At 40.7% G+C, this 19,849-nt stretch overlaps 1 protein-coding gene across 1 annotated transcript; it reads left to right on the forward strand.

Moving 5' to 3' along the window:
* Positions 1-8,689: 8,689 nt before the first annotated feature.
* LOC124651695 (ARF guanine-nucleotide exchange factor GNOM-like) lies at positions 8,690-16,207 on the forward strand. Its single transcript, XM_047190739.1, has 2 exons — positions 8,690-9,367; positions 12,198-16,207. Exons 1-2 carry the CDS (start codon positions 8,726-8,728, stop codon positions 15,759-15,761), a joined length of 4,206 nt encoding a protein of 1,401 aa, XP_047046695.1. The 5' UTR covers positions 8,690-8,725; the 3' UTR covers positions 15,762-16,207.
* The last annotated feature ends 3,642 nt before the right edge of the window (positions 16,208-19,849 follow it).

The raw sequence follows: 19,849 nt of genomic DNA on the forward strand, positions 1-19,849 counted from the left end.
TATTCGGAATTCGTCACTTCCTCACACGAATACCATTACCCTCTAGATCTATAGCATGAAGTAAGAACTTGATATTGCAACATGCATTTGCATATCAAAGTCAAACTTCATGTATGGATCTAGTCAAACAATGAAAATCCAAATAAAATCCAAGAAGATTCAGCTTTGTGTTTATAATACACACCATCATAAGCCTGAATATGATTGTTGAGTAAGACATCTCTAAACATCAGGCTCTGATGTGTAGTATAAAACACCACATAATATAGGATTATATCGTGATATTTAGCACGAATATATGGAATTCTACTATTTGTCTCAATATTTACCTTAATTGCACAATTGCAATGGGATAAACTTGACACAAAGTGGTCTAGGATAGTTGTGGTTAACCTAATTTTCTTTGGAAGTACTAACTCAGTTTCTATTTTGTTGAGGACTACTTCAATGATATGTCTGGTTCTAACATCACTATTCTAGACACATAACTATTGGAATATAGCTCCTATACTTCCAAGTGTTTATACTATCATAAACTATGGACATGATGTGCTTGACACAGTTCCCATAGTTTTGGAACACATTTCTTACACTATTGTTTAGCACTTGGCTTCTTATTATACTCTTCCTAAATACTTATAGATGTTCTAATTCCATCACATAATGATTCTCAAGTGAATCATATATGATTACTATCTTTACTATACAAGTAGACATATTTTATTCCTATCTCTCTTCCTTACCTCCCATGATTGACTCATCATGGTCTATACTATCTCATATAGCTTATATTCTTTCCTTACTATCAGTTGTTTCACATAACTAGATAGTTTTACTTACTCATTACTTAACTGAGTCTACATCTTCTATTAGGATATCTTAATTTATCTTCATCAATTGATATAACTCCTATTATCAGTCTGAATAACTCTTACTTAATCATAACATGTGTTGGTACACATCTTCCAATAGGATATCTTCCTTATGGTTGTATCCTCTCTTTGGACTACCATGTATTGTATACCAATTGTGATCTACTCATATATTATTTTAGGGACTTAATGGTGTTCTACATATGTGATTAGCTAACTATACTTAGGAAAGATAGGTAAGAAAGGTTGACTTAAGTGTGTCAGGATTATTCTCAAGTGAATATCCATCTCAAGTCATAAGAAGATTTGGTTTACCTAGGACAACTTCCTATAGACACTACCAATCCTATAGGTCTCCTTTAAAGGGTTTTAATCCTAAGGTCAAAGCATTTGCTACGATACCAACTCGTGGTGACCCGGCATACCACCGCATGGTGTAGTATGCAAGTCCGATATAACACCAATGAAACATCGTTCCACTAGTATTATATCGCTCGAGTGGTACAACGAAACATATGCGGGTCCAAGGCATGTCTATAGAATTACAACACGGACTCGTTACAGAAGATCAGCATAGCCTCCTACTTTACAATGAGGTAAATCTGCAAATAAACTCCAGAAGAACGACTCGTGGTCTAAGCCTATCACGAACTCTATTTGTAGAGTATTTACCTAGCTATAGAGGCTATGAATAGATTCTAGCTAAATAGGAGCTAAGTTTAGGAAGCTAGTTCCTTTCTATTGCTAATCTAGGTTTCTCCTTGTTGGATGTGGTATCTGACTCTTCTGACAAGTTCCTGTCCCTTGAAGTAGTTGTTGACTCCTCGGTCTTCGAGTTGCAATGTGGATCCTCCTTCGATGCCTCCATATCTAAGCAGGGGATTTAAGAGTGGGATGAGTACGAGCGTACTCAACAAGTTCATTATAGGAAAGAGGTGTTTAATGCACTAGCTACAGCATTAGACCAGAAAGTCTAATACCAATGCAGGTTTTCATAACCATTTCTTCAAAAGGTTGCTTTTATTCGGAAGAACTATGTCCGTCGGCCTTCACCGGTTTACTAGAACTTCATGGAGCTCCTTTCCGGCCGCGTTCGCAGTTCCTTATCCCGGAACGGGGAGTGACGAGTCACGGTTCTTTACACTCGCAGAGGTGTGTTGCTTTACCCATAAGAGATCTTAACCTTGGTGCCAACCGAGTCTAGTTCTCGTCCACACTTCCTTTGGTGTGAGGCCCGGTATAAGGTCTAGCCAATCATGTTCCTCCGCTACCTCGAACACCCACCCGTTGTTGCATGCGCCGACCCTGGGTCCACGTCGGTCCCATTATTCCCGTAATTTCAGGGTGGACCCCGACCACGACAACGATGCTTGGGCTCTTACCATACACTCCTACGCCGGTGGCTGCAACCCATCATAGACCGCATTACCGTGGGGACTTAGAATGGCATCCCCACCCTCCGGTTGTTCCTCGAGACGACAAGTGTCTACGGCAAGCAATGCTTTACCGTGGGGAATTAGAATGGGATCCCCACCCTACCGGTTGTTCCGCCGGACACAAGTGTCTACGGTAAGCGCATCCGTTGATGAACGAGAGGTGGAAACACTTTTGACTACTCCGTCCCACTCCGGATCTTATGGTTAACACGGGTATTACGGCACAAGAATCACTCGGCGACATTTGTTGTTTAATCCTAGATGGATACAAGCCCGTGCAATGGAACCTCCACCATATCAACACAATCCATGGTTCCATTGCCCACCACATAGTCATATTCATAGTTATGAAAGTAGTGGTTTTGATTTTTGTGCAATAGTGATAACCATAATACTTTGCAAGTAATTTGATAAAAATACTCAAATGACATGAGCAAGTGATGAACTTGCCTTTCTTGACCGCAAGATTATGCGAGGCAAGGTCTTCGATACGTAATAACTCCAAATTCTGAAATAGCATCATCGTCCGGTAAGGACGATGTTTAAAAGATTGGCAAGAATGCAATAATGCATAAGTATGAGATGCAATCGCTCTAAGCGTGACCTAACCCCGATGATTTAGGATTAGTGAGTGGTGATGATTAGTTCAGGGTGTGTTGCACTTTTAGAGTGATTCACAAACAAAGTTCTTATTCAGGTTTGTGTTGTTTAAGAGTCATAAACAAGTGGTAAAATGCATAGTAACAATCATACACATCAAAGAATAGTGGTTGTATAATAAGTAAAGAGCAAGTTGTCAATTTTAAGTCCTATAGTGTATGGTTTATGATTACTTATTATATATTTCAAAAGAATAACTTTTGAAGAACATATTCTTTAATAAAGAACAAGTATGATTATTAGATTGTGGGTTTTATGGTTGACAATGGTTTCATGTAGTTGCTGGAGTAAGTATTAGATGGATCACAACCTAGTTGGATTCATCAACAACTAGGGCTTGTAAGTTTGAGTTAAGCCTAGGCATCCTAAGCAAGTATTTATACATGGTTGCTATCAAGGTTGATTCATCTGACTGGTGATTGCTAGCTAGGGTTTATAGGTTCTTATTAGCGGTGGTTGGTGATGCTTCTTTATTTACTTCAAAAGAATAACTTTTGAAGAACATACTTCTTAAGTAATAAGAAGTATATGCAGTTAGGGTTGAGGTTGTCTAGGTTTTACTATTTGATCCACTAAGTAAGGAATAATTGGTCTCCTAAATAGGATGGTGGATCATTATCTCAACACTAGTAGGGTTTAGTGGAATATGGTTAGGTAATGTTCAGGATTTGGCATAGTTGCATCTGAGGTTCATCACATTGATGTGATGCTGAATAGGAATGAATAGGATATGACGGTTTTGGGTAATAGGATCTAGGGTTTACACTTGGTTGACCCTACTTGATTATTTAGGTCTGATGAAGATGAATTTATGGGATACCCATATATTAGTGATAGGTCTTCTACATTTTATGTGACCAAGACAAGTATTTAGTTGCTAACTATGGTTCCATTCTTTGAAAGAAGGTACCATGATCACATGCTCTAATCTAGGGTTTAGGTTTTGGAAACCATTTAGGGTTCACACATAAAATGGTGGAACTAGGGTTTCATAATAGAATTAGGGTTTTAGTGTTCACATGGAATTATGAAACCATAAGGTTATTTAAAATGGAACTAGGTTTCATAATTACTATTTAGTTCTTAGGTTAAGAACTTCATTATCAAGTTGAAATTATTAATAACTTTGAATTAAAAATAATATTGGTTTTGACATTTTATTATTTTTAATGAATTAATAATTAAGAGAATTATTAATTAGGTTTAAATCCTTCTAATAAGGATTTAACAAAATAATAATCAAAGAAAATAATTTACCATGTTTTTATTTATTTTAGAAATTTTTCTTAATTTATGATTTTTAATTGTATTAAGAATAGAAAGAAAAGGCTTAATTATTAAGTTTAAAACAATTAAATTTTTATTAAAAATAAAAGTTTCTTATTATATTTTTATTGGATAGAGTTTTCTTTTCTAAGAATTTTGATGTCTTATTTATATTTTTCTGAGCTATAACGGATTTTCTATAATTTGGCAAAGTTGCAAGTATTTTTCTGGAATTTATAAGTGACTAGAATTGCTAAATGTACCCAGACTACTCCTACGCACTACCACTGACCGGTGGACCAACGTCCACGTCAGGTGCCATGTGGGCTTGACTGGGTCAAAATCCAGTTCATGTCTAGAGAGCTACTGAGCGGCAGGGGATTCGGCATTCGCCGACGATTTCAGTCACGCGAGGTTGGGAGGCTATTTGGGTATGACTCAGGGCATCGTGAGGAACATTTCGAGGGTGGCGCCGCCGTTGTTGGGTCACCGGAGCTCGGTCGACGGTGAGGAGCGGCGGTGGTGCTTACAGGATATGTGATGCGGAGATGCTACGGTGCCAAATCGAGCAAAACGAACAAGCTGCGAGACTCGGGAGCTCACCGGGGTTACGCCGAGCTTGACGGCGAGGTCGGAGCGGACCCGAGTCGCCGGAATTTGCAGCACCGGCCGTCGGAGAAGACGGTCTAGCGTGCTCGATTGCGGGCAGTTTGGCTCAATTCCTTTCGCGAGTGAAACAAGTCGAGGATGCTGATGACGACGGTGATCACAGCGAGGCACGGGGATGCCCCAATCGACGGCGACGACGAACGTCCGGCGAGCTAGGGTTTCGGCTTGGAAAAAATTAGAGAGAGGAGGAAGAACTCGATGTGGTTGTTCATCCAGATGCTTTTATAGGGTGCCTGGACGCGTTCCTCGTCACGATGTCGAGCCGGGAGAGGCTGCCGGCGGCTAGGAGAAGCGAAGCACGTCGTCTCGGTGGCCTCCATGCGTGAGGAAGAGGATGAGGACGAGCCTCGTGATATTTTGGTCGAAGGGGTACGCGGGCCGTGCCGGCTTCGGCCGCCGGACTCGGGCCCGGGCTTTTGGTGGGCTGTGCTCGGTGGGCTCCTTCGGCTGGCGGGGTCCGGGTAAGTCCATTTTCTCTTCCTTTCTTTTATTCATTTACTTGTTTTGTATTTCCTATTTTGTATTCTGTTTTTAATTTAATTTCCATTCTTTTCTATTTTGCAGGTATTTCAATGAGGTTAATTCCATGAAGAATTAATGCAATGGTTATTACACCATTTTCTTATTAGAAGAATGCATTTTATATTTGATTCTATTTCATACATATGGGCTTATTCAACACATCAATTAAGCATGATTATAGGTGTTCTTTAAGTTCCCTTTTTATTTGGATTGCAACTCTCTTTTTACTTATAAAGAGTTGATAATTCCTACTCTAGGTGTTTTAGAATTTATCGTTAGGGTTTGAGCTCTTCATTGAGAATTTAGTTCCCTGCATATGATTTTATGTGATCCTCTATTTATTAAGATCTTGAAGTTTTGATTATCACTCTATGTCAAGGTTATCACTAATATGGTATTTTACTAGTACCTTGAAGTACTTAGAGTAATTCTACTCTCATCATGGTTTGATCTTGATTAATGGGTTAAGTGGTTGCTCACCATACATATGGTTTCAATTATAAAGTGTAGCACAAGATTTTGCTTATGTTCAGGAATTGAAGCATAAGATTTATTTGATGTGCAAATCTATGGTTCCAATGCTATTTACCTAATGACACATGGTTTGAATCTTAATTGTGGTTTAGGTTTTATTTGTGATCACCCAAGTGTTACTCAAACTAGGGTTGAAATTTAATTCTGGGGTGGAGAAATGAGATGTCACCATATTGCATGTGCTAGGGTTTAATCTCCCCCAACCATGATAATGTGGTAGCTTACTTAACATTTTATGTTCTCCTCTAGTTACTAAGATTTTGAGAATTAATTTTATCTTCTACCAATTAGCTTCTCTTAGTATCCTTAATGAATAATTAAAGTAACTATAGTAGTTATAGTTCTTTTTATAGTTAACTTTGGTCATATGGATATATGGTTTCTCACCATATGAAGTATAGTGTTTAACTCTAAGGTTCCCTTAGGTTCATTAATTGATGAATGAATGAGAAAATAGATGTGGTAAGATTCTACTTATTATCACCAATTGATTTACAATTATAGGTTGGAATATAAACCTAGGATTGCTTATTAGTTACCTCCCTATAATTTCATGTGGTGAATGATATCTACTTATCTTATTAAGGTTTAAATTATCCTCACATACCTCAAGAGCATGATCATGTATTAAGCATGATCAACTTGTTCTTAATATCTTTACCTCAAGTTCTTAGGGTTTATGATCATCACTCAATTCATAATGATCAAGGTTTGGCTTCCTAAATTATTTCTAATGGAATGGGTTCTCACTTCCATGATCAAGCATTGTCTTGATCAACTAGGATATATCACTTCTATTTTACTTTCTAGGATGGTCATGGTCATGGTTATCTTAATAGTTTTATATCCCAGGGAATGCCTGAGATATTTACTTAATGTTCCCCCAAGAACTGATGGTTTAACCATTTGGATATTTGAATAGATAGATTAGGATTAGTATGGATAAGCTCTCTCATTTGGGAAGGACTTCAATGCTAACCTAATATTAGGTTCCATAGAGGTTGATGTGATCTTCCAGATCTATGTTTTAACATTAATGGTTATCTCTCTCTAGGATTGTCTTAAAGATGATGATTTGAATCCTTGGATTTATATCCAGGGTTTAACCCAAAGTTTGTTATTGCTTCTTTATTAAATAATGTAGGACTCTCATCCCTCTAGGTTTGATGTAATATTAATTTAGAATAGAGAAGGATTATATTCCTTAGTTGGATCTCCTGGTCTTGTCTCCAAGATTGAAATAGAATGAATACCATGAGGTTCATGTTAGGATCAAGGATTAGTTTAAGACATGGAAAAGATAAGTGAAGAATAGTTTCTTCATTTATTGTTACTTGATTTCCAATTACATGAATGTTAATATGTTATGGCAAGGAATATCATGTTGTGATCTTTAATAAGGTACAGTAGTTGATCCTTGATTAATAAGTTCTTGTGTTGATTTTAATTCCATTTGATCTAACCCCTTAGATCAAATCATCTCCACCCAAAACAAGGTTTTAGCAAAGTCACATTGAGGTTTATAGCGCTTGACTTGATGAGCTACTTCAATTCCACCAAGGTCAAGTGAAACTTCGATCATCGTGATCGTTTTACTTTAAAGCGCGAAAATTCCCCAGATTTTCTATGCATGAATGCAATGCACACATCTGTTTCCTCTATTTTTGTAACCCCATTACCTGGGATATTACATAGATGAACCGCACTTTGTTTTAATAATGAATTGCAGATCAGACAAGTATACTTATTTAGAGGTCTAGTGTTCCAACCGGTTGTGCCAAAAGGATTCAAATCCTCGGCCAATGCGACAGTTCACGATCGCGACGCCTACTACAACAATAACAACTATCACAACGAACAAGTTATTTCATTGCTTTGTAGAACACGCCGTCAAATTTTGCAAGTTATCTCATAGTTAGATATTTCTTTGCACAAAAGATATTACATCGACTATATTCATTCATTTTTTCTGTAAATATTAGGATCTTTGTGCTTTAATATATTTTCTGAGCACCTATTTTGAGCCCACCCTCCATTTTCATCCTAGATTCACCACGGCCGAGGGCTGCTTCGGCGCGGCCACGGTGGCAACGCTGATAGGCTGAGAGATCAGCGACATCTTTAGCGTTCGTTGGGTTGTGGCATGAGGTGCACGGGGTAGTCTGCCGGCAGAACATTTGATCTGAATCGTTGATCTAAGTGGCAAACCATTGATGATATATGGGCAGTAGGATATGTTTAAGTTGATTTAATCAGAGTTTTATCCCTTCTACAGTTTGGTATGAGTGAGGAATTTATGTTTGCTCTTTTAGTAGTAGTGGAGATTGACCATGTTGCTCGGCACAAATCGATTCGAGGGCTTCTTTGATTGAATACATAGGAATTGCATAGAATAATTGGCCAAGATCTAAAAGTTAGCGTAAAATACACACGAAGTTCAAATTTCCAATACATAGGAATTGCATAGAATAATGGCCAAGATCCGAAAGTTAGCCTAAAATACGTTTGAAGTTCAAATTTCAAACCAACCATGTTTAAACAAAACCCACCTAAACTCATTCGCTCCTAGTAGAAGGAGTTGAGCTTCGGCTTCAGATCCACCAGCACACACCGAAGACCAAACCAAGATCAGATCTCACCTCGTAGTCGCAGATCAGAATCCCAATTCCACTCCCGAATGCCGTCGTAGCCGCGCCCGCGCCCCGCACCGCCTCCATGGGCGGCCTCAGGGCAGCGTCGCCGTCCTCGCCGTCGCCGGCAGTGGCGATGGCGTGCGTGCTGGCGTCCGAGGTGGCCACGGTGCTGGCCGTCATGCGCCGGAACGTGCGCTGGGCGGGGGTCCGCTACGGCGGGGACGACGGCGGCGGTGGCGACGACGAGTACCTCGACCACCCGCTCATCGCGGGGCTCAAGTCGCTCCGCCGCCGCGCGGCCTCCTGGGGCACCCGCTGGCTCGCCGGCGACCCGCTCCTCTACCTCCGCCCCTTCCTCGACGTCGTGCGCTCCGACGAGACCGGCGCGCCCATCACCGGCGCCGCCCTCTCCTCCCTGCACAAGATCCTCTCGCTCGACCTTGTGGCGCCCGGCCCGGGCGTCGCCGGCGCCATGGGCGCCGTCGTGGACGCCGTCACGGGCTGCCGCTTCGAGGTCACCGACCCGGCCTCCGAGGAGGCCGTCCTCGCCAGGGTCCTGCAGGTGCTGCTCGCCTGCGTGCGCGGCCGCGCCGCCCCGGCCCTCGCCAACCGCCACGTATGCGCCATCGTCAGCACCTGCTTCCGCGTCGTGCAGCAGGCCGGCACCAAGGGGGAGCTCCTGCAGCGCGTCTCCAGGCAGACCATGCAGGAGGTCATCCGCTGCATCTTCGGCCGCCTTGCCGACATTGATGCCACCGCGATCGTCAGTGACCAGGTGGGTTTGGCCGCTCAAGGTTCCACAGTCTGCTGTTTCTTGCTGCATTTTTTTTCTTTTACTTATTATTATTATGATGATAATTTTGTAGCTTTTGCAGTGCTCATGTAGGTTAGTGTACTCAAGTAAATGACATATTCATGTAAATTTTGTTGGACGTTAATGACTTCTAGTTCTAAGTGCTATCATCAACTGTTTAAACTTCAGTACACTGAAACCGGGTCAATTTTACTTGCCCACACAATGTATCGTGCTAATTTAACTTGCAGTGCAATGTCATCATAGTTCTAGATGTTATCCTCAAATGTTTGAAATTGAGCACACTGAAACTGAATCAACTAGATGATTCCCTGTGCACTGCTGCGGGAGAGTGTGGTTGAAATAAAGATCCACTATTATGTTAGAAAGTGACGAGGTTACAAATTTATGAGAACTGAACTTTGTGGGAAGATTCCTCTAGCACTTAAAGGTTCAAACACACTCCAACAGATTATCTCATCAACAAATTTGAAGTATATAATAAACTGAAGAGTTCACTCTTTAGATAGTCTAAATAAGCAACTTTTGCAATATTTTAGAATGGACCATGTTCATGGGAACAGGCGAAGCTAGTGAAGAGATCTGAACTAACTTCGATCATCTATGAGTTATGTTCCTCACAAAACAGAAAACCTTGTGCAGCTGTAATGGCAATCTAAATTAAGGGTCATGGGTTTCCTTGCATTTTGGCATAACGTGAACACCAGCAAGCATGAGAAGAAGTTCAGGATGTATATTTAAAGCAGCTTGAACCTTTTTCATATGGTTACATTATCCATTAGAACACTTCTGTAATAGTCATTCCTCTTAAGATTATGGCACACATATATTGTCTTGACACCAGCTTAGCACCAATCTATATTTCCTGAAGCATGTTACAGAAGTAGATTTGTTTCTTTGCTCATGGGTTTGACAAACAGGCTTTTGCTCTCAGCCAGCAGAAGATCCAAATTCAGAAACTTGTAGCATCCTTCGTTTGCGGGTAGAGACTTCAGCAATCAAGTATGATTTATGTGGGTTAAATGAGGGACAAACCTAGCCACTTTCAATAACACCTTAAACCTTCCTTTGGTAAAATCAGATTTATTAATGCAAAATAGAAAATATCATGCCTTAGAAGCAGCATCAAGTTGCTCAAAAAGATGTCACGAAATGGCGCGGATAGTAACAAATTACAAAATATTATGGCCCAACTATAATTAGAAGTTACACAACTGAGCTAACCTGATTCATGGTAAGGAGTATGAAGAATTCCATTTGCAGCTTTGAAGGGTAAAAGGCTGAATGAAGGTAGAAACTATTGTTACAATCTGAGTGAGTCGTGTACAATTATCAAGACAAGTGGCACACATATGATCCTTTCTTGTATGCAACGATATCTCCTGCGAGCAAATCGGTAGCAGCAAGAACACAAACCATATGATGTATTCATATGCTATTCATGTTGCAATTCTTCCTTTAATCCATTTTTTGCCCATTAAACTGCGGTTCCAACCAGCTGGACTGACCTGTAGTATGGACACAGAGCATGAAACCAAAGTTTCCTGTAGCTTCTAATTGTGTTCCCTTTAATTCAGCCTTTTGTTGTTCCATGTATCTAGGTGAAAATGGCGTACTCAATAATACAATATTAGTACTATTACGACACACGCTTTACCTGAGTCAAATAAATCATTCATGTGAAATATTGCATAATCTAGTTAACAGAAATTTTTTGGATAGAGATACAGGGAATTAACCTGACGATAAATGATACTCTTACATTTTAAAACCTTTTTAATGGTAGATAGTAGAGACATGCCATGCAACATTTCTCGAGTAGCCTGGGAAGTTTGAATTCAACAGTGTCCATCAGTTTGTAGGAGTAGAACATAATACATCACTTGCTGATTAATAGATGATACCAAAATATAGGTTGTCATTTGTCGTTCTCTAAGTAAAAGTACATCCATGTCAGATACCCCTGCCCAAGCGTTATTTGTATGTATCATGTTTAGAGAACAAAAATTGAAAAAAAAACTTGGGCAGTGGTGCCAAGGCAACTGGTATGATACATTTATTTGTATGTATCACGTTTAGAGAACATAAATGATGGCCGGTCTCAGAACAGTTCTCTCTCTGGTGAGTTACCGAAAGATCCGGAGATTCTTGGCGAGGGATTAAGGGAGCAGATAATGCGTAACTGCATAGTGGGAAGAGGAACTGAGTAGTCATATATGGACAATAATTTTTTATTCGGGCAAAAGACAATAGGAAATTGCCAATTGGTCTGCATATATGCTGACAGACATGCATAGACGGCTATGTGGAATATCGGAGGGCGGAAGTAGATGCTGACATGCACGGGAAGGATGAATGATGTGGACCAGTTAGATGCTTGCTGATTTGTATAGCTTGCATGCATAGAGAAATAGGTTAGTGGGGATCACGTATTTAGATATTATAGATTTTACTTGCCCACTATGTACTGTGCTAATTCAACCTGCAGTGCTCATTTAGTTTTGTGTACTCTGGTAACTGAACGTATTCATGTAAATTTTGTGAGAGGGTTAATGGATTTTAGTTCTAAGTGTCACCCTCAACAAATTGAACTTATTTTGAGGAAGATACCACGTATTTATTCATCAGTTGTTGAAAGTTGCAACACACGTGGCTCTTAGAGAAACCGAGACCATTTTTTACTTGGCTTAAGTATTCGTACACGATGTAGCATGCTAGTTTTAAAATAAAGCATTTTGGTCGTAATGCCAAGTTTGGTGTATTAATTTGGTGGTAACATTTTGTTCTGCAGGTCAGCAAGAATCAAGATTTGGATGCTGGGGATCTGGGTAATGGAAAGAGTGATTATGTTTGTTTGGATAGCTCAGGGGACGAGGTGGGAGCTGGACTTGGTGTCGTGCAAGATAAGGCCATGATGGAGCCGCTTGGGGTTCCTTCCATGGTGGAGATATTGCAGTTCTTGTGCTCCCTCTTGAACATAGCCGAAGACATGGATTTAAGCCAAAGGATGAATCCTATTGATTTTGATGAGGATGTGCCGCTCTTTGCTCTGGGGTTGATCAATTCTGCCATTGAGTTGTCGGCTTCGTCCATCCACAGGCACTCGAAGTTACTGGCTTTTGTACAGGATGAACTGTTCCGCAATCTGATGCTGTTTGGGTTGTCAATGAGCCCCTTGATTCTCTCGACAGTGTGCAGTACTGTATTTACTCTCTTCTACCACTTACGTCAGGAACTTAAGCTGCAAGTGGAGGCTTTCTTCTCTTGTGTGATCCTAAGGTTAGCCCAGGGTAGATATGGGGCTAGTTATCAGCAGCAGGAAGTTGCCCTGGAGGCTCTAGTAGATTTCTGTCGGCAGAAAGAGTTTATGGCTGAGATGTATGCTAACATGGACTGCGATCTACAGTGTTCTAATGTTTTTGAAGACCTAGCTAATCTTCTGTCTAAAAGTGCATTCCCTGTAAACAGTCCATTGTCTGCCTTGAATGTGCTTGCATTGGATGGTTTGGTTGCCGTCATTCAGGCGATAGCAGATAGGACGGATCGTGCACATCAGCATCATGAGCAAACAGTGCCAGAAATAAGTGAATATTTTCCTTTTTGGCAGTTGAAGTGCGAGAGCAGTAATGATCCCGATCAATGGGTTAGATTTGTTCACCAGCAAAAAAGCATCAAGAGAAAGCTAATGGTTGGTGTTGAACATTTCAATAGGGACAAAAGGAAGGGCTTTGAGTACCTGCAAGGTGTCCACCTATTGCCTGAAAAACTTGATCCATGCAGTGTTGCTCTGTTCTTTCGGTACACACCTGGATTGGACAAGAACCTTCTTGGGGACTACCTGGGGAATCATGACGAGTTCTCTATTCTGGTACTTCATGAATTTGCTAAAACCTTTGACTTCGAGGAGATGAACTTGGACGCTGCCCTAAGGCTCTTCTTGGAAACTTTCCGGCTGCCTGGTGAGTCACAGAAGATACAACGGATTCTGGAGGCCTTCTCTGAGAGGTATTATGAACAGTCACCACACATGTTTGTTAACAGGGATGCCGCCCTGGTGCTGTCATATTCAGTAATCATGCTCAACACAGATCAGCACAATGTAAGGGTTAAGAAGAAGATGACTGAAGAAGACTTTATCAGGAACAATCGACGTATCAATGGTGGGACTGATCTTCCACGGGAGTTCTTGTCAGAGCTGTTTCATTCTATATGTCGGAATGAAATCAAAACCATTCCTGAGCAAGGAGCTGGATGCTCTGAGATGTCTTATAGCCGCTGGGTTGATCTGATGTGGAAGTCAAAGAGGACATCATCATACATTGCTTGTGACTCCTATCCTTTTCTTGATAATGACATGTTCCCTATCATGGCTGGACCGTCAGTTGCTGCCATCTCCGTGGTTTTCGATAATGTTGAGCATGAGGAGGTTCTTACAGGATGTATTGATGGTTTCTTGTCAGTAGCAAAGTTGGCTGCATTCTATCATCTCGATGATGTATTGAATGATCTTGTTGTGGCGCTATGTAAGTTCACCACTTTGTTGAACAATTCTTATGCTGATGATCCTGTAATAGCTTTTGGAGTGGATGCCAAGGCTAGAATGGCAACAGAGGCTGTTTTCACTATTGCAACTACTTATGGTGATCATATACGAAGTGGATGGAGGAATATAGCAGATTGCATTTTAAGATTGCACAAGATAGGCCTTCTTCCAGGTCGCCTCACTGGCGATACAGGTGATGATCATGAGTCCTCTTCAGATTCATTGGCTAGCAAGCTTGGTTCATATACAGTTGCACCTCATATTTTACCGATCAACACTCCTAAAAAAACATATGGGCTGATGGGGAGGTTTAGCCAGCTACTTTACATGGATGCTGAAGAACCAAGGTCCCAGCCAACTGAGGAGGAACTGGCAGCTCAGAGGAATGCTTTGGAGACTGTAAGGAAATGTCAAATAGGTACCATCTTCACCGAGAGCAAATTCTTACAGGCTGACTCGCTCTCAAATCTAGCAGGAGCCCTCATTCAGGCAGCAGGCCGGCCTCAGAGGATTTCTAGTTCGCTTGATGATGAAGGAACAGCAGTGTTCTGCTTAGAGCTACTAATTACTGTCACATTGAATAACAGGGACAGGATTGTGCTTTTGTGGCAGGGTGTTTATGAGCACATAACACATATTGTTCAGTCCACAGTGATGCCCTGCAATCTGGTGGAGAAGGCTGTTTTTGGGCTCCTGCACATCTGCCAGAGGTTGCTTCCTTACAAGGAGAATCTGGTAGATGATTTACTGAAGTCGCTGCAGCTAATTTTGAAACTTGATGCACGTGTAGCTGATGCTTACTGTGAGAACATCACATTGGAGGTCACAAGGCTTGTGAAGGCCAATGCAACCCATATCAAATCCCAGATGGGTTGGCGGACCATAATTTCCTTACTATGTGTCACCGCTCGCCATCCAGATGCTTCTGATGCCGGCTTCGAAGCTCTGGTTTTCATCATGTCTGAAGGGGCACACCTCTCACCTGCCAACTTTATCGTTTCAGTGGAGGCCTCAAGGCAATTTGCAGAATCTCGGCTCGGGTCCGCAGAAAGATCTGTCCATGCTCTGAATCTTATGGCCGACTCAGTAAATTGCCTGACACGCTGGTCGCGTGAGATCAAGGAAGCTGGTGGCGAGGCTGACAGGATACTGGAAGGAATTGCCGAGATGTGGTTGCGGCTAGTGCAGGCATTACGGAAGATGTGCACCGATCAGAGGGAGGAAGTGAGGAACCATGCGCTGTTATGTTTGCAGAGATGCTTAGTAGTTGACGGAATATCAGTTTCGTCTTCCGCATGGCTGATGTCCTTCGATATTATCTTCCAGTTGCTTGACGAGTTGTTGGAGATTGCCCAGACCTACTCACCAAAGGACTTTAGGAACATGGAGCTCTCCCTCTTGCACGCCGTAAAACTGTTATGCAAGGTGTTCCTGCAGTCACTTAAAGACCTGTCTGTGCAGAGCAGTTTTGGTAAGCTGTGGTTGGAAGTCCTCGACATGGTAGAGAAGTTCATGAAAGTCAAGCTGAGGGGGCGGAGGACCGATAAACTACATGAGGCGATCCCCGAGCTGCTGAAGAACATACTGCTGGTGATGAAAGCAAACGGTATACTCTCAAAATCAAGCGCCGGTGGGGCGAACACTCTGTGGGAAGCAACATGGCTTCAAGTTAACAAGATCACGCCATCGCTGCAGTCAGAAGTGTTCCCTGACAATGAAAGTGACTCCGTGACGAAAGGCGAGCAGAGTAGTCCAGCACAAGAGGGTCAAACTGCTGAGCGACCGGCCACGGTACAACCTGCCGCCGCCTGATCAAGTTATCTGAGCTGAAAATCAGATCCGTCAAGGCTGACCTTCCAGCATTTTTCGGTGGAGCTATACACAGAATGCCCGGCTGCGCTCTTTGGCGGACATTAGGGAGAGAGAGTAAAGCTGGTGTGTTGTAATTTTTTTAGTCTATAATAATTGCCTTTTTGGGTTTATTGACTGAGGCTGTTGCCTTCTGTGGTTGGCTGCCTTTATTGTTGCAACACCTGGGGAAAATTGTATGATAGGGTATATCGCAGCAGTTACATACATATGCAGGTTGGACTTTGCCCACACTGCATTGTTGTTACATTTGTTACAGATGTGAATAGGTGATGAGGTTAGGAAAGCATCTTGGCGTTTATACTGTGCACTGTGGATGGATGTGAATTGTTTCTCTGTATCCATTACAAGCTGTAATGCCAAACAAAATTAATATCTTCATTTATGTAGTTCTTTGTTTTGAAAAAAATGTAGAATGTTTATTTAGTTAAAATAGTATAACAATATTCACTAGATTGGATAAACGATAACTTGAATGAGTGCATCCGTAATAGAATCCATATAGTATTTCGAGAAAATTTTAAATTGCTATATGGTGCATTTGAGGCATCCAATGTTTAAATTTTCTGATGTATAAAGTGATTGTATTTTTCAGTTCTTCTGTTGATTGTGTACACTTAAAAGGTCTGATTATGTAAGTAAGGAAAGAAGTGACATCTGGTTTCTTGAGAGAAGAAAGGAACATTTGCTATAAATCTAACTGCTTACTTGCTAATGTAAAAATTCTCACTTAGATTTGGATTCTGACTTTTGTTATGTACTAGTCTCTTAAGGAGCAAGATGTCTAAATCCTGTCATTGGTATGATGCCGTCTCATGTTACTCAAGTTCGTTTTTCTGTACTATTTGTTATGCAAACCTGGGTGGGTATCTGAATTTAACTGAATCAGAGTTAAGAATGTAACATTATGGGAGTGATTTGTTTAATACTAAATCAATGACATACCGTATTTATTTTCATACAAAATTGTACTTGCATGTTTGTTGTCCTTTTGCATATTGGTATGTCTGAAAACCAAATTTGAACTGAAAGCAGAGTCACACTTTAGATAACTTTCATCTGTTGGATAGCGGATGTTTCAGTTTGAATTTATCTATATGCCTCTTCCGCAGCTTGATGTCGGTTGAAGTGTGCAGGCTCATCGATTTCTTGTTTCCCCGTTGCTCATTTGTGAGGTATGTTCTTCTTTGTTCATCTTAGTTGCATGCACCTTTCATTATATCTAAATTTGACTAACGTTTTTAGAGCTTTTTAGATGTTCCATAGAAAATACTTTATCTACTTGCATGGTCATTTTTTATGCTCATGTGTTGGCTCTATCTTTTTTTTTTAAATGCGGTATGCTAATGCTAGCAGGTTTCTTGTTTAGCATGCTTCCTTATTCCACATAAACATTTTTTAAATCATTTCTGTACATTGTTTTGCAGAACACTGATTAGATTGGACTTTGCTTGGTACATTATGGGTGAGCAATCGTTTATGAGCAAGGATGGTAGCTTCTGATTAGAGAAAATGACCAAGCGCTCACATGCATCATGATGTGTGAAAAGGTTGACTTTTCCCTATTTCCTTGATTTGTACAAAATTCTGTACCCAGGTCGAAGTATTCTAATGAATAATTAGCTTAGTGGCATAACAAATATGGCAATGCTTCATCCCTACACGTACTGTGTAATGCTTATGGTCATTTTTTTTCATTTGTACGTTGAACTATGAACCTGTGATACTTCATTAACAATAGTGTTATCCGGCCTATTACTTGTATTCTGAACAGGTACCTCTGGGCATAAGCTGTCCTTCGAGATTCAGTCAACTCCTCTATAGAACAAGGCTTCAATGCCAAGGAGTGGTATAAGTTTACTTATCAATAATTTCATCTTAGACATGCCAGCTTAGTTGAGAGTTCACCACCTAGATCTCCTTGAAGCAATAAATTGGTATTTTTAGTTTTACATACTGGATACAATAGTTTGACATCTTACCTTCGTTATTGCTAGTGAAGTCAAAATTCAGGGTATTCTTGTACACTTTCTGCAAGGGAAATTAAATGATTAAGCTCAGAACCCAGTCTATGTCCATCTAGGTTCAGTACATCCAAAGACCATTTATAGCTAGCATCATTAGAGAGAAATCACAGCTTTGACATTTTATCAGTTAATATTTCCTCTTTTCTTGTGGTCTGCACCTTTTGTAGTTCCCCATAAATTTTATTATTTTCAATCACATCACATTATATACTACTTGAGCACCATAAATGATTTTCAGACTGGTACTAATATGTTTATGTATTATTTTGCAACCTTAGATTCAGATGCTGACTCCAATGAATTTTTGTGCATGGTGTTCTGGTCGTCCTACCATGCTTACTGAGGATGTTGGGTCACATTCTATGGTAAGAAGATTGATTGCTGTCAAACTAGCTGTCAGGGAGGATAGGATTGTTGTTAAACTAGTTTATAAGGAGGGTATGATGTTAAACTAGCTGATAAGGAGGATATGCCTATTGGTGTTGGCATTGGCATGCTGGCATTATTTCCTAGGCATTGATTTCATGCAATGCTCTACTTCCGGGGTTTATATGGATATTCATTATCATGAACATGCCCCGTTCTTATGGAGGTGACGTCAAAAGCAAGGTTCCTTTGAGGTGTTCTCCTGAATCTGCAGCTAACTGGTTTTTTCATCCATGTATGCAGTATCTCCATTCGGTTGGACATCCATCAGATTGCCTACACAACAATAGCTATTGAGTGCTGACAAAGATAGCTAATGATCTGCTCCCCACATTTTCTTGGAGCACACACATCTGTCAGTTGCTCATGTGGATCTTCAGTGTGTCATATAAGTTTGTAAATCAAACACCTGGATATCGTTTTATTTTTATTAAGAAGGGGTAATCAGTTAGAAGGGGTTATGAGTTTTATTTTGTCGGTGCTTAAGTTTATAGCTATATTTTCTAGCTCTAGGTGCATTTCTTTCATTTTGGATGTAGGCTTCCCTTTTTTGCTCTCCTTACGTATGCATAGTGACATAGGTTATATTTCTTACAGCGGACACCTGTATTTTGGATTGATGAAACTTGGAAAAGCCTGAGGTTATAGCAGGTTGGGATCACAAATAATGACAGAGGTGAGTCAAGCAGAGGTGGGAGCAAGTAAAACAGACCATGACCTGCGAGTCAGTGGTTGTGAAGGTATTGAGCAGTTTCCTGTGTGGTCACCATTCATAGTTTATTTTAGCTTCATAAGGCATGTTACTTCCCGCATTTACTATTGACTTGATGTAACAGGACAGGGTTCTAAAAATTGATAGCACGATATTACTAGGTTTTCAAGTATTGCATTCATCTTTTGTCTTTTGAACCGTGCTATTTCTCAGTTAAGTTCATTCATGCTACATCATGTTTGTTAAGTATCGATTTCCTCCTTAGCTCATGGTTCTTAAATCCATACATATTGGAGCTGAGCATGTTATTTCCCCATGGCAAATGGAGCATCACAATCTATTATCTTTCATTATTAGTTATTAAAACCGAATTGCTGTTGCTAAAAGACTACGGTGTAAGAAAAATGCATGCATCTATGGTACACATTACCTCCAGCTGTATATATAGTGTGTGTCAATGCATCTGTCATCAGAGGAGTGTGCAATGCTAGCTGAATCATTGATTTATCTTTTGCATGGTTAGGAGCAGGACTAGCCGTGTTAATGGCTCAGTCGTCCTGACGATTTTCTGTAGTGTTTCTGTGTTTGGACACCAGCAGCAGAACACGAAAATTGTTCTTATATGATCGCCAATTCATTCATTCGTTTCTTCCCCGAGATGGGATCCACAATTGCATGGGTTGTGCAAATCATAGAATTTTTTTTTTGACCTCAATCAGTCAATTAGATGGGATGGTTTTGAAGATTGTAGCGGTTCAATCATCGACCTAAACTTGACCTGGAGTGGGATTACAGCAATGAAGGTAAGTTTCTGCCAATCGATGCATGTGTTGGTGTGTTGTGGGATCTTCATATCTTTTCCTCTC

This window comes from Lolium rigidum, chromosome 5 (genome assembly GCF_022539505.1).
Source record: "Lolium rigidum isolate FL_2022 chromosome 5, APGP_CSIRO_Lrig_0.1, whole genome shotgun sequence".
Classification (NCBI taxonomy): Eukaryota; Viridiplantae; Streptophyta; class Magnoliopsida; order Poales; family Poaceae; genus Lolium; species Lolium rigidum.